This window comes from Bos grunniens, chromosome 16 (genome assembly GCF_055505025.1).
Source record: "Bos grunniens cultivar Pamir isolate PY7600 chromosome 16, Bosgru_T2T1.0, whole genome shotgun sequence".
Classification (NCBI taxonomy): Eukaryota; Metazoa; Chordata; class Mammalia; order Artiodactyla; family Bovidae; genus Bos; species Bos grunniens.
The window spans coordinates 146,614-161,505 of NC_141180.1; the positions used below are offsets into that span (position 1 = coordinate 146,614).

Consider the following 14,892-nt stretch of genomic DNA (forward strand, 5'->3'; position numbering starts at 1 on the left):
CCCACAGGAAAAGACTGGCAGGTTCCAGGCATCTGTGGCCTGACTGTGTGTGGCCTCCAGGGACCGTCCTAAGGCAGGATGGACTGACTCGGCACGTGGGCGGCCATCACTGCAGCCACCACAGCTGGCCTGCCCTGGATGCCCTGCCCTTGCACACGAAGTGAAGTCACCTCTCTGAGCTTACAGCAGAGGAGGGACAAGGACGCAGAGACGGTGCCCACAGCCCTGAGGACCCGCAGGAGGCCCGGCACGGGAGGCGGGCACGGTCAGGTGGGCGCCCAGGCTGAGTGCTGTCCTCACACGCCAACCTGAGGTCGCCCTGGGCGTGCATCCCCCCCAGAAGGATGAGTGCAGGGCCTTTGTGTATAGATGAGCGAGTGCAAGGGGGTAGGCAGCGTGGTGCTGCCCTCCACACCCTGCCCAGGCAGCCCCGATGGGCACCAAGGGCTCCCCCCAGGGACAGCAGTGCCATATGCCCAGACACCAGAGCCAGGTGGGCCAAGACCCCTCGGGCCCCTCTCAGACCCCCATGCTGGAGGGAGGGCGCTGCTATGCTGGGCAAAGCCACCCGCTGGGACCCTCCCAAGTGTAGCACGCGAGCACTCAGCACCTCTTGGTCGCTTGCTGACTGAGTTCCTGGTGGGACAGCACAGAGCGGGGCCTGCCTCTCTGGAGGTGCCCAGTCCAGCCCTCCTGGCTCCATCCAGGAACTCTGGGGTTGCACGTGTGGTGGTGGGTGAGGGTGGCTGGCCAGGGCCTCCAGGTCCCGCTGCCCCCAGCTCCAGGCGGGCACAGGGCCGGCCATCCGAGACCCCCTGCTGGAGGCAGGCCAGTCGGCTCACAGGCGGGGCCCCAAGGCCCTTCCGTCCCTGGCCCCAGGATGTGGGACGGGAGCCTCCCTCAGGACCATACGCACAGTGGGGCTGGGGCAAAGGGGGTGTGAGGTGTCACTGACTCCAGAGAAACCCAAGCAGGCACCTGAGAGCAGGGTTCTAACGTAGGTCTAGTGACGGGAAAACGTGTGGACCACACACAGACTTGTGCACAAACACACGTACGCCCCATACACACACACATCCTCAGCCACACACAGCACGCAGGGCTGATGGCACCAGGCTGGCTCTGGATGCTTGGTCTACACACAGCTCAGCATCCCCCCTGGCTCAGGAGGGCAGGGGAGTGGAGAACCGGGTTTGGGGGCAGGCGTGCTGGGCTGTGGCCACAGAGGCTGCTGGCAGACAACCGCCTGCCCCTCTCGGGCCCCCATAGCCTCCCCACGCCATTTAGACTCCACTGAAAAGCAAAGCTTCTGGAAAGAATGATTTTTAAGGTATCATTGGTCACACATGAGAGTGAATGAGTTTATCAGCTCTTTCCTGAGAGTGGGGAGGGGGCACAGGACGGCTTGGCCAGGGCAGCAGGTAGGGCATGAAGGGGAGCAAGGCAGGTCCTGGGAGCGGCTCCTCCAGCCTGGCAGGTGGCGCAGGGACGGTGGGGGCCAGCCTGGGAGAGGTGCACGGAGACACCGGTGCAACCCGACAGCCCCAAGGAGGAGGAAGAGCAGGAGTCGGTGTGGACAGGGTGGCGAGGCTGTGTGCAGATGCGCAGTGCCCGCAGCCGGACAAGGCACAGGGCACACCTGCCCCCACAGGGGTGTGGGGAAGATGCCAGCCAAGCCACGGGGCACACCTGCCCCAGAGGGGCGGAGAGGATGCCGGCCAGGGTCCTCCCAGGTCCAAGGCGGAAAGCGGGCAGGAGAGGCAACTGGCATGGCTGCTGGCCTGAGACTGGCTCCTCACACCTGCAGTGGGACCGAGAGTCGTTAGGACAAGGGGGTTCCTGGGGTGGGGCAGGGACGCTCCCTTTTCCCCAGGCCTCCCATGCTGGGCAGAGCCCAGGCCTGCAGTGGAGGAGTGGGCGCCTACCGGCCCGTGTTCTCCAGGGACAGCCGCCCCAGCCCCTGGGCCCCCACACACCTCGGCACCCAGCGGGGGCTCTGGCTTCTTCCTCCACTGGGGCCTCCTGCCAGCTGCCGACTGTCTCTGCGTCTCCTGGTTCTGGGTATCAGGACAGAGACCGGGCTCAGGCAGCCACAGAGCCCCCTGGCCCGCCCCTTCCCAGGGGAGGACCCCAGGCCCTCCTCCTTCCACCCTCTGACCCACAGGCTTCCCCACAGCCGTCCCGCGTGCAGAGCATCTCCACTGCGCTCGGGGCTGTCCCTCCCCTGACGGGTCATCCCACTACCACAGGCCTGCAGGGAGACCGGGGGCAGAGGGGCACACACAGTACCTGCGGGCCCTGCTGTGCTGACTCCTGGGTCCTGCTGATCCATAGGTTGAGCCGCGACGTCACCACCCCTGAGAGCTGCAAGTTCTCCTGAGAAGAGAGCTCCCACCTTGGGGCCGGGCTGGCATCTCCAGAGGGCCCCCCTCACCACATCCACACAGCCAGGCCATGGGACCCTCCCCTGAAGCTGTGTGCACAGCTGGGCTGGGGGCTCAGCAACAGGCATGGCCGGGCCCTTGAGTCCGCCAGACAGATGCAGGAAAGCATGGAGCTGTCCTGCAGTCCCCAGGCTCCAGCTCTGCAGATCCCAGGCTCAGCGGCCTGCAGATGCCTGGCAGGCCAGAGCCACTCACCTTGCGGCTGGAAGCTGGGCCCTCTCGGCTCTGGCCCACCAGCTCTTTCTCGAAGAGGTGGCGCTTGCTGGCGACATCCACAGGAGCCACGAGGAACTCAGTGCGGGACGGGCTTGCACCCTTGACAGACTCTGATCTCTGGGAGCAGAGAGCACAGGCTGCTGACCCTGGAGGGTGAGGGCCCTGGCACGCCCAGCACACTCCAGGGACCAGCCCACTCACCTGGATGGCTGAGTGGTATCGCTCCAGCTTCGGGCCTAATTTGACTGAGCTGGCTGGGAGCCTCACACTGGCACTGCAGGGCAGGAAGACAGGGCAAGACAAAGCAGGTGAGGCCCTGCCCGCCCACAGGACACCAGGCCTGCCCCTGTGCCCCACCTCACTCTGGCGAAGAGAATGCAGCCTTTGTATACAGACTGTGGGCGCTCCCTGTCCTCCCAAGACACAGTCCATTCAACAGGACACCCCAGGCCAGAAATGGCTGCTGTCCCTGCCCCGTGGAGTCAGTCCCGCCTCAGACACTGCTCCCCTCTCTCCACCTTCCACCCCCCTGGCCCCCAGGCCCCCCATCCCAGATCAACCCCATCCTGCCCTCAGGCACAGGCAGCGTGAAAGGCTCATGACCTGGGTCTGATGCCCTCCTGACCCTGGCGCCCCCACCCTGCACCTCATGCTGCTGTGCCGGCCGGCTGACCTCCATGTGGACTCCGCTCCAAGCCCCTCCTTTCACCAACCCTCCATCCAGAGCTGCCTGCAGAGCTCTCCCCACCTCACGCCCCTGCCGCCCGCCGCCCTGTGCCCTCGCCCCACTCTCGCAGGCTGAGCTCCCCTGACTGCAAGGGGCTCCAGCCCTCGGTTCCCATCCTGAACCCTCGGAACCTCCATGCCCCATGGTTCCTGCACGTCTCACTCTGATGCAAGGGCAGTGACCCCCTCATCTACTATGTCCCCCACGCCCGCCGGCCTCGCCCAGGACCACCGGCCTCAGTACAGTCTCGGGGCAGATGGTGCAGCCCGCATGCATGAATCCCCAGTGCTTGACTCAAACGACCCCGGTGCACCCACTCCCCCCCACCACCCGGGCACCTAGTGGCTCAGGACGGCCCCTCCCTCCCGCCCCCTCCAGGCAGCCGGACCCTCCCCTTGCTGCACTTCGGGCCTCAGCCCCACGGCAGACGAGCCCCGGGGCCCCCAGGCCCTGACCTGCGGGTTAAGGCCACCTCTGAGCTGTCTCTCCGGGGGCTCATCTGGAAAGAGAAGGAAGGTGCCAGTGAGCGGGGTCCGTGGCAGCCACAGCCTCCACAAGGGAGGACTCAGCTCTCAGAACGCAGCCCGCCCTGGGGTCTCGCCCCCACCCTCCTCTGCACAGACCCCAGCCACACCCCCACAAAAGGCCCACCTCGGGCCTGGGGCACAGCCCCTCCCATTAAGCCAGGTCAAGAGACACCCCCCTTGATGCCCCCAGATCTTCTCAGGGTGCCTCCTGCCTACCTCCCCACTGCCCCGAGCCCTGCAGTGAGGGGCCCACGGCAGCCAGGCTCACCCTGAAGGAGATGGTGCGGGGGCTGGAGCGCTGCAGGGCGCTGCTGAAGGTGGGCGAGGCCCGTGTCGGCGAGGGGGCCTCGGGCTCAGCCTCCATGCTGGGGGTCCTCACCTGGACAGAGCAGGGGGTGAGTCACGCAGGAAGACAGGCAGCCTGGAGCCCCCGCAGGCCGGCTCACCCCAGCAGCCACGGTGGCAGCAGGCCAGTCCTCTGCTCCCACCCACTGCCTCGGCTGTGGGGGTGCAGCCACAGGCCCAGGGCCCAGCCAGCGGACAGGGCTTCCGGGGCGGGGGGCTTCTAGAAGCATCTGAGGCTTCCCTGGAGTCTGGGTCTGGGATGAGGGTGTGGTGTGGGTGCCAAGTGAGACCGCAGCCCAGCCCCCTGTCCTGCGGGCAGCAGAGCAGGCGGGGAGAGGAGACACAGCTGGGGCTGGCCTGGAGGGAGGAAGACAGGAGACAGGGAGGCAGCCAGAGACACCGGGAGGACAGAGAGGCGGGGGGCACCACGCACCTGCAGAGTGACGGGCGGGAGGCTGCCAGCCCGGGACAGAGGCCCCACCGAGGACTCGGGCTCCTTCTCAGGCCCAGCACCCCCAGCACCCCGCTGCCCCCTGGGGCTGGATGGGCACTCCACTGAGGCTGGGTGCTCCCGGGCCAGGGGCCGCGTTGGGGCCATGGTCCTGCCTGGGGCCGGCTGCGTCTCGGGGGCCGGGGTCTTCTCGAAGACAGTGGCTTTCTCAGACACGAGTCTCTTCTCTAAGATGCTGGCTTTGTCTAGAACCACCCTCTTTCCTGAGAAGGCTCTCTCCTCCAGCACAGTGATCTTCTGGGACACGGAGCATTTACTGGGGCTGGGGGTCTCAGGGTCCAGGCTCGCTTCCGGCTCAAGTGTCTTCCCTGCAGCAGACGGCTTCTCGGAGCCCGCGGGCGCCCTGCCCGCCAGGCCCCCCTCTTCTGTGGAGCCGCGCTGCGGGCTCAGTCTCCGACCGGACGTCGACTGCACCTGCTCCTCGGGCGCCGGGGGCAGCTGCCTGGCCTCAGGCAGCTCCGGGACGGGGGCCTCCCGGCGCCTCTGCCTCCGTTCCTGCCGCGTCCTCAGGACGGCCCGGACATCCTCCTCATCTCTGGGGTCTGGGGCCGGTGGCCGGGGCCCCTCTGCTTCCTCCACGCTCAGCAGTCTGAGTCGGAAGGGAGATGGCGGGAGACAGTCAGAAATGGGAGAGACCTCAGGAGCACCTGACCCAGGGGGAGGCCTCAGGGCGCCTCGTGCCCTTCCAACCCCTTGAACCACTGTCCCTTAAATCAGGATCGCTTTCATCTGCTTTACCCATCAGGCCTCCAAGGTATCATCTGAACAAAGCACTGCTGCTGCTGCTAAGTCGCTTCAGTCGTGTCCGACTCTGTGCGACCCCAGAGACGGCAGCCCACCAGGGTCCCCTGTCCCTGGGATTCTCCAGGCAAGAACACTGGAGTGGGTTGCCATTTCCTTCTCCAATGCATGAAACTGAAAAGTGAAAGTGAAGTCACTCAGTCATGTCCGACTCTTAGCGACCCCATGGACTGCAGCCCACCAGGCTCCTCCGTCCATAGGATTTTCCAGGCAAGAGTACTGGAGTGGGGTGCCATTGCCTTCTCCGGAACAAAGCACAAGAGGCTTTAAAAAAAAACGCCTGTAAGGTACAACCACTCCATGTTCAACAAACACCTCTCCTGTGTCAGGCCCTGCCACTTACAGATGTCAAGCAGAGACGGGCAGGGAGCTGGCCCGAGTCACACGGTGACGGGCAGGAAGCCAGCAGTGGTACCCAGGCCTCCACGCCTCCGCAGCCACGTGGGTGCAGCGCCGGCCGCACGCCTCGCAGCCCCCTCTCCAGGAGCCAGGGAGCAGCACACGAAGCTGCCCCAAACCCGGCCTGCAGCAGAGGGGCCCCTCCTGCGCCTCCACCCGCCCACCTGCAACTTGGGGGAGTTCACTCGCAGGCTGAGCCCGCTGCCAAATCTGCAATCTGGGCTCGTTTGGAGACGAGATGAGACGCGTCCCCCTAGTGGGCCCTGTCCCTGTGGACAGGCGTGTCGTGGTGCTCAGCCTCGGGGCTGGTGGTCAGACCAGCGGCACCTCCTTCCTGTCAGAGACCACGGGGGTCCGCTAGCAGGAGGGGTCTGGGCTGAAGGGGCATGGTCGGCCCAGGGCCTGATGACCCCCAGGCCCTGCCCCCGGTGCTCGAGCCGTGCACTCTCTGACAGCTGCCTACCCATGAGCCAGGTTAGCACCCTCTCAGGAGCGTGGAAGGATGAGCTATGCTTATAAAATGCCCAGCAAGAGCGGTCCAGCTCACCCACACTGGTCCTGACTGCTGTCCTGACCAGAGTGGGGCCCGCAGAAGGTCAGCCCGCTCCCCAGGCAGGGGCGGCTGGTCCATCCTCAGTGGGGTCCCGCCTCCCACCCGCACCTCTCGGGGGCCAGCGGGTCCTCGTCCCGGGCAGGTGGGTCCTCGTCGTCCGTGGCAGAGCTCAGGTTCCGGTGTCGCCGCCGGCGTTCTCGCTCCTGTTCCTCCTCATCCTCCAGGGTCCACTGCCGGGTCAGGCTGGGGGGACAGGGGGTCAGCGCAGCCTCAGGGTGATGCCCAAAGCGTCCCGGTGGCCGACACTGGGGGGAGGGGGGCGGCGGGCCGGACTTCACCCTGCACCCCCACTGGAACAGGGGGTCTACTCGCCGGGGTGCCCCACATCCCCACTGTGATGGGGGTCCACCTGCCTGGGCACCCCAGCACCCCCACTGGAATGGGGGCCCACCCACCTAGGCACCCCCCGCACCCCCACTGGAATGGGGTCCACCCACCTGGGTGCCCCCACACCCCCACTGGAATGGGGGTCCACCCACCTGGGCGCCCCCGCACCCCCACTGGAACGGGGGTCCACCCTGCCTGGGCGCCCAGAGACGTGGCAGGCTGGTCACTGCTCAGCCCGAAGGAGGCAGGTGAACCTGGCAGAGCCCAGCTTTGATCTGAGGCTCTTAGATGAACAGTTACTGAGAAACATCCCAGCTCCCCAGCTCCCCCAGGACGTCCCAGCCCCCAGACAGAGATCCCAGATGAACCAGCCATCCCCAAAGGGGAACCCAGGATCGCTTCCCTCACCACCCAGGCGCTCCGTCAGCTTCCTTCACCTCTGAAAACCAGCCTTCCCGTGGGCAGAAGCGAGGGGCACAGCCTGCCTCTGGCCCCCGGTCACTCTCCCAGCCACAGTCACTCACAGTCACTCTCATACCGGTCCCCCTCATAGCCACCCCCCGGACCCCGCCTTCCACCATCCCGCCTCCAGCCCCATGTCCCTACAGCACCCTGCCCCAGCCTCCCACCAGTCATCCTCACCCACCTGCCCGCGCACCTACCTCCCCCCAGCGCCCCAGCCCATTCTAGCCAAAGAGCAAAGAATCTCTGAGGAACCAAGCTGGGCCAGCCTCCCACTGGGAACTGTGGGGTCACAGAAACCCACCCGCCAAATACAGAGACAGGGAAGTGAGCCCCGCTCTGCACCAGGAGGGAAAGGTCTGGACTTCAGAGGAGGGACCGGACGGCCGGGAGGCCGGGGGCGGGGCCCGCGGGGGAGGGAGGCAGAGCTTCCCGAGGGGCCACAGGAGAAGCTCCGGGCCCTGTGAGCCGAGGGTACCGTCCAGCACTGTCCGGGCCCCGATGAGAAGGGTCCGGGGAAGGCTGCCCTCTCGCCTCCCAGCATCACTGCAGGGTAGTAAGGCCCCGTCCTGGTCAGCGCCTGTTCCCCAGCCTCTCCGCTGCCCTGTTCCTACCGTGGCCTCGCCTGCCTCTACAGAGCCTCACATGCAACCACGGAAGAAGTATCATGGGAGGAGCAGGCACGTTTCTAGGGGGAAACCCACAAATTTTATCAACTGAATGACATAAAACCTATCTAAAAAGCTTCCTAAAGGAAAGAGCCCCCAGCCCCTGGGGAAACTTCTGCAGGGCCAGGTCAGACAGCCTGCTTGATCCCCCCACCTAAGGGGGAGTCACTTCCCTGCACCTCCCCAGTCCTCCTCCCTAAAAGGGACAGGAGCCACACCACCACCCTGACCTGTTCAGGCCCAGCATCATGTTCGCTGACCTGGTGTTTAGTAAACTCATTTTTTGAGCAGGATCTACATATAAGCGGGTTCCAGGGCTCCCCTGCTCATGAACAAAAGGACAGGAGGGACCAAGGACAAGGGGTGGCAGTGCCAGAGGGGATGGAGCCCCGAGGAGCCGGGTGTGCTGGCAGAGCAGGAGCCCAGGCCTGGCTGGGATGTGTGGCAGTGGTGGGGGACACGACTCAGCAGAAGGGGCGACAGGGCGGGTCCCTGGGGACCAAGGGAGACATGGGTTCACTCTGTGTGTGGGGAGCCACCAGGAGACTTAAGTGATGGACTCAGGACACAATTTGAAGGCAGAGTCCACTGGGTTTGCTGGGGGGCTGGATGGAGATGGGGGGCCAGCAAGGAAACGAGAAAAATGAAGGAAAGCGGGCTTGAGCAGCTCCTGGTGGTGCTTTCAGAAGGCTGGGGGCCTTCGGGGAGAGAGGGGTTCAGTGCGATGTCTGCAGCAGTGGTGGGGGAGGAGGGGCGGGAGGACATGAAGGCTGAGGAGACACTCAACGGAGGAGGGAGGAGCCAGCCTGGTGGACCGCAGGAAGGGGATGTGCTGGCACTGCAGGAGGGGGCCCACCAGGGCAGTGCTGGGCAAAGAGGCTCCAAGACCCTTAGAAAGAGCCCGACTGGACAAGAGACAACCAGGGGGCTCCAGAAGGAGGAGCTGGTGACGCCCAGCATCTGAGAAGGGTTAACAAAAAGCTGTGTCAGAGATTTGCAAACAAAGTGTGGAGAGCTTGTCCCACGGGGAGAGAAAAGGCCATGGGACAGGGTGCATCCACCACGGTGCCCAGAACATGCCGGCCACCAAATGTGGCACCAGGTACAGGGGGCAGGGCGCTCCTCCTCGCGGGGTCACCAGAGCTCTGCCTGACCCATGGGAGCACAGAGGGGCAGCAAACCCTAGGCCCCACACTGGCACCTGCCCACACCTGGCTGTCAGGCATGCTGGCGGTGCAGACCTCAGCGCCCCTGCCTGTCAGGGCTCGACTCCCCCTGAGTGGGTGGGAAGGGCTCCAGCCCAGGCCCCACGGCCTTGATCACGGGGTGGACACCGGACTACCCCAGGCCTCTGCCATCACTCACTCCATGGGAACCCACGGCCCCTCCAGCCAGGCCCCGATACCCTCGTCCAGTTGAGAAAGGCCCCCTGCACGTGGCTTCCCCTGGGTCCACACATTCAGCCCTTCCCCTGTGGACCCTCCCTCGAGTCCACAGTTTGGGGTCAGCCATGCGCTGCAGAGATGAGAGACCACCCCCCGCAGGGAGACTGGCCCACGGGGACAGGACTCCCCCGCACACCTGTGGCCAGGTAGGGATGGAATGCACAGGATTCCTTGGGCCTGAGCAAGCCTGTTCCCACATAGGCGGCTCAGCCCTCAGGGGAGCTGCTGGTTTGTCAGTGGAACCTGGGTCAGACAGCGTCGGAGCCTAGTCTCCGGGAAATGACTCACCCCAGGCAGCTCCTTGCCCGGAGGGTGTCAGCCCAGGAGTCCTGAAGTGACCCCCAGCTGCACATCAAGACCCCTCTGCTCACCTTGGTGATGTGGCCACCCACCCCCACCACACCCCCAGCCCAAGAGAAACGTTATCTCCACCAACAAAGAGCGACCCTCCTTAAGAGAAGGAAGAGAGAGAAGGACAGGCTCCCAGAGGGGCAGGTAAAACAGTAAAAGCCCAGGAATGAATATACGGTACCCAAAGGCCCAGGGCAGTGCCAAAGAACGTTCAAACTTCTGGACAATTGCATTCATTCCACATGCTGCTAAGGTTACGCTCAAAATCCTTCAAGTTAGGCTTCAACAGGACGTGAACTGTGAACTTCCAGATTGCGAAACTAGGTTTAGAAAAGACAGAGGAACCAGAGATCAAATTACCAACATCCGCTGGATCATAAAGAAAGAAAGGGAATTTCAGAAAAACATCTACTTCTGCTTCATTGACTACGCTAAAGACTTTGACTGTGTGGATCACGACAAACTGTGGAAAATTCTTTAAGACATGGGAATACCAGACCACGTTACCTGCCTCCTGAGAAATCTGGATGCAGGTCAGGAAGCAACAGTTAGAACTGGACATGGAACAATGGACTGGTTCAAAATTGGGAAAGGAGTACAGCAAGGCTGTATATTATCACCCTTATAACTTATATGCAGACTATAATAACTTATATGTCTATAACTTATATGCAGACTACATCATGCAAAATGCAGCTAGATGAATCCCAAGCTGGAATCAAGATTGCCGGGAGAACTATCAACAACCTCAGATATGCAGATGACACCACCCTTATGGCAGAAAGTGAAGAGGAACTAAAAAGCCTCTTGATGAAAGTGAAAGAGGAGAGTGAAAAAACTGGCTTAAAACTCAACATTCAGAAAACTAAAATCACAGCATAAAGGGTGGAAGGAGCGACAGAATTTATTTTCTTGGGCTCCAAAATCACTGTGGACGGTGACTGCAGCCAATAAATTAAAAGATGCTTGCTCCTTAGAAGGAAAGCTGTAACAAACCTAGATAGTGCATTGAAAAACAAAGACATCACTTTGCCAACGAAGGTCCATATAGTCAAAGTTATGATTTTTCCAGTAGTCATTAATGGATGTGAGAGTTGGACCATAAAGAAGGCTGAGCACCAAAAAATTATGCCTTTGAATTATGGTGCTGGAGAAGACTCTTGAGTGTCTCTTGGACAGCAAGGAAATCAAACCAGTCCGTCCTGAAGGGAATCAACCCTGAATATTCATTGGAAGGACCAATGTTGAAGCTGAAGCTCCAATACTTTGGCCACCTGATGGGAAGAGCCAACTTATTGAAAAATATCCTGATGCTGGGAAAGATTGAAGGCAGGAGGAGAAGGGAACAACAGAGGATGAGATGGTTGGATGGCATCACCGACTCAATGGACATGAGTTTGAGTAAGCTCCGGGAGTTGGTGATGGACAGGGAGGCCTGGCCTGCTGCAGTCCATGGGGTCGCAAAGACATGACTGAGGGACTGAACAGCAAAGGGCCCAGAGCAGCGCTCAGCACTCAGAAGCACACGTGTTGGTGAATACAGTGACCAGTACACCAATAAAGGAAGCGGTGAGGGCGCTGACGTGTGCCTAGATGGCACCGGGTGCTCACAGGTGCCACTGACAGGAGGTGCCACTGACAGGAGGTGCCACTGACAGGAGGCCCCACCACCTTGAGGAATGCGGGGGGCAGGGGGAGGTGGGGCACCTCCATTCTGCGGATGAGGCTTCCAAGGCTCACAGGATCAACAAGGTACCCAAGGCAGGGTGGCCAGTAAAAGAAGGAGCTGAGGTTCCCAGCCAGGGCAGCATGTTAACCACAAGGCCTAGTGCCAGGAAGGACGCCCAGGGAGGCTCCACCTTCTCAGGAGCCCAGGAGCTGAGCAGTCAGAGGGAGTGGGGTGCTTGGGAGGGGCCGGAATGTGTGGGACTCCCCAGCCCGGCTTGAGCTCTGGTGCAGGCTGGGGAAGCAGGTCTGGGGAGACCCAGCGGCCAACAGCTTGTCTTTTAGAGTGCCAGGGTCAGTGCACACTGACACCCGGGGAGGTCCCAGCCACAGCCACCAGCTGAAGCCCCAGCAGCTGCCCCCACACCTCCCCCTCGCCAGGCCTGCCAGCCCCCACACTCCATCCTTAGAGGAAGGGATCTGTTCCCTTCTGTGGTTCGGGCAACTCCCTGCCCACTGTGCAGGGGAGAGCCAGTTCGGCTCCCTGCCCCAGGCCCTTCTTCCTGAGTCTGCCCTGCCCATGGTCAGCAGCTGAGGGCAGGGGTGTCCCTGCGGACAAGTTGACCAGCAGAACCCTTCCTTCCTAAGGGAATCGCACACAGAAATCTGCTGTGTGAGAGGTCAGGGCTCAGCTGCCTGGGGAGGGTTCGCAGGGGAGGGCACAGGGCTGCCCCAGGGCATTCCGTGGAGGCCCAGGCTCAAAGGGCAGGATGTGCAGACCTTGGGAGGGGAAGAACAGGTGCAGGCCTGACACCAGGCCCTGTGACCCGGGGCCAGTGAGCTGCCCAAGGGGAGCCAGCCTCCCCAGGCGAGGGGCCACTGTGGGTGGTCAGTGAGGTCCCCTCCAGCCCTGACGGTCTAGGGAGAGGTGCCAGGGAGAACCAAGCAGCTTGGGAGGTGGCAGGGCTGTGGGAGGCCGGGCGGGGAAATGATTAACCCCCAGCCGCTCTGTCCTGGGCACTCGACCCACCCTCACCCCCCGCGGACAGGCCCGCCCCGCCTCACCGGGAGGAGAGGGCTGGGTGCCAGGTGCCCATCCAGGGCTGGGCGTCTGCATTTCGACCTAGTGCCAAGGATGGGGGGCCCGCTGGCCCTCCGCTGCCCACTTGGGCCCTGCCTGGAGCCACCCTCCTCACCCCTTCCTCAGTGCCCCCCACCCTCGCCTTGGAAGCTCGGTTGACAGTGACTCACAGCCCTTCCCTCTGCCAGCTGGGGCTTGTTCCCAGGAGTGGGGCGGAGGGTCCCGGCTCCAGCTGCCTCCTGGGCAAGCTGCGGCTGCCCAGGGCACTGGGGAGGCAGGGCAGCTTCCCCAGGGCACTCGACCCCACCCCTACAGCCACAGGAGCCTGGGGCCTCTGAGCAGAGAGCCAGCGAAGACGAGACCCTGCACCGTCATCCTCAATGGACATCTGAGTGGACGCAAACGCCCAAATGGCAACGTCAGAACCTCCCACCCACCCAGACTTCTCCGCACTACACAAGGCCCACACGTGCCTGTGCACACACACACACACACACACACACGAACACAGACAGGCCCCGCCTGGAAACACAGACACTCCCGCATCAGACCCACAGGCAGAGTCCAAGACCTTGACTGCCAGCCCCACCCTCTGCACAGACCCTCCCTGGGTGTGACTGGCCTCTGAGACGCTGGGCCCCCATCCAGAGCACCGAGTGCCTCCTTTCTTGGGGCGTATCCTCCTCTCTCCAGACCCCACAGGCCTCTGCTGCAGAGTAGTGAGGACAGAGAGTCCAGGGGGACCCCAGCCCTGGGGGGGTGCGGCCATGGGGGCGTCCCTGGAGCTTGGGGCCCTTGGGGGTGGGGGGAGGGGAGAGTCAAGGTCCTGATGGGAGGGGCTGCCCACACCTGCAAAGGCAGCCTGGCCTCATCACCCAAAAGTCCGCCTGGGGCCAATTTCTACCAGCAACAGCCTTTGGGTCAAGGAGTAGGGACTCAGCTCCTGCCCATCCACTACATGGGCCTCAGTCTTCTGGGGATGGTGTGGGGGGTGGGGGTCAGGAGATGCTCTTGGGGGACCCCAAGAGAAGTTCAGGGGTCACCAATCGCATGAGGGTGCTGCCTTCTGGACACCCACCCCCCCAGGCTTCTCTGACCCTGTCCCCAGACCCTTTGAAGGCCCTGCTCATGAGTGAAGACTGAAGCGCAGAGAGGGAGAGCGCCAGGCGTGAGGTTTCCCAGCCCCAACAGCACCCCGAAACGCTGTGCCCAGAGCCTGAGCCTCATCCCTGGGAGGTCACCTGCCTGCTCGGCCTACTCACTGACCCTGTGAGGCAGTGCGGCCGCCTCCTCCCGGGAGGGGCCTCTCAGACTCTCCAGAGAAAGACAGGCAGTCAGGGGCGGCTCAGAAGCTGAGACTCGGCCGTTTACCTCCTGAACGCCTCCCCAGCCCTCAGAGCGGCCTCTCCGGGCTGGACAGCCCTCCGCAGGCAGCATGCTCCGGCCTGCGTCCCCAAGGAGGAAGAGGGCCGGAACCCCGGGGGCTGCGCGGCATGGCCCCGACTCTGTGGCCCCCGGAGCAGTCAGGACCCCGACTCACCTGGACAGAGCCGCCCAGCTTTTCCTGCTGACCGACATGCCGCCAGACCGCCGAGCGTCCCGTCCGCTCCGCGCCGCCCCGCGCCCCGCCCGCGGCGCAGGTTGGCTCACCTGGCCTCTTATCCCGGGCCGCGCCCGCGCAGCCGCGCAGCCGCACCGCCTGCCGCCTCGGATTGGCCTGCGGGTGGGGACGTCGCGGACAGAGCCTCCCCGGTCCCCACCCCGGCCTCCCAGCCCAGCGCCCTAGACCGGTCGCCACACCGAGGGACAGACGGACGGATGGACGGGCGTACAGGCGCACAGGCCGCGCAGGGCGGGGCGGCCGCCCAGGGTGGGGACCGAGACTTCCTGCTCGGAACCTGTCGAACCAGCCCGCCGGGCCGCCCCCTCCCGCGGGTGCCCGACCGGGAGTGGGGTGCCCCGGGTCAAGCCCGCTCTCCGCCCGCCGACCGGCTCGACCACGCGAAACCCATCTGGGAAGCGGGCGGGCAGGCGCGCGTCTTGGGTCCGGATCCAGAGCTCTCCCGAGGAGCGCGCGGGACGCGGAAAACTGCGGGCACGCCCCGTGCAAAGCCCGCCCCTCCAGAAAGAAGAGCCGGGATCCCTTCTGCACACGCAGCGCTCAGGGCTCCGAAGAAGCCAAGGCTTCGGAGGTGCCCTCGGACTTTGGGCTGGCGGGGCAGGGGGTTGAACCCGGCCGGCTTCCCCCTCCCCCCGCTCCCCTCGGGGGAACAGAGAACAGGGGAGTAGTGGGAGAATTCTGGAGCGAGT

At 63.7% G+C, this 14,892-nt stretch overlaps 1 protein-coding gene across 4 annotated transcripts; it reads right to left on the reverse strand.

Moving 5' to 3' along the window:
• Positions 1-1,307: 1,307 nt before the first annotated feature.
• LAD1 (ladinin 1) lies at positions 1,308-14,654 on the reverse strand. Of its 4 annotated transcripts, XM_086342955.1 has the most exons (11): positions 14,123-14,215; positions 10,018-10,156; positions 6,632-6,766; positions 4,693-5,359; positions 4,183-4,293; positions 3,843-3,886; positions 2,862-2,934; positions 2,640-2,777; positions 2,290-2,376; positions 1,977-2,057; positions 1,308-1,801 (listed from the first exon to the last, which is right to left on the reverse strand). In XM_086342955.1, the coding sequence occupies exons 2-11, from the start codon at positions 10,071-10,073 to the stop codon at positions 1,796-1,798; spliced, it is 1,398 nt and encodes a 465-aa protein (XP_086199081.1). In that variant the 5' UTR covers positions 10,074-10,156; positions 14,123-14,215; the 3' UTR covers positions 1,308-1,795. The 4 variants fall into 4 exon arrangements, with proteins under 4 accessions (XP_086199081.1, XP_086199084.1, XP_086199082.1 ...); XM_086342958.1 differs by lacking the exons at positions 10,018-10,156; positions 14,123-14,215 and adding an exon at positions 14,233-14,654; XM_086342956.1 differs by lacking the exon at positions 10,018-10,156.
• Between the last annotated feature and the right edge of the window lie 238 nt (positions 14,655-14,892).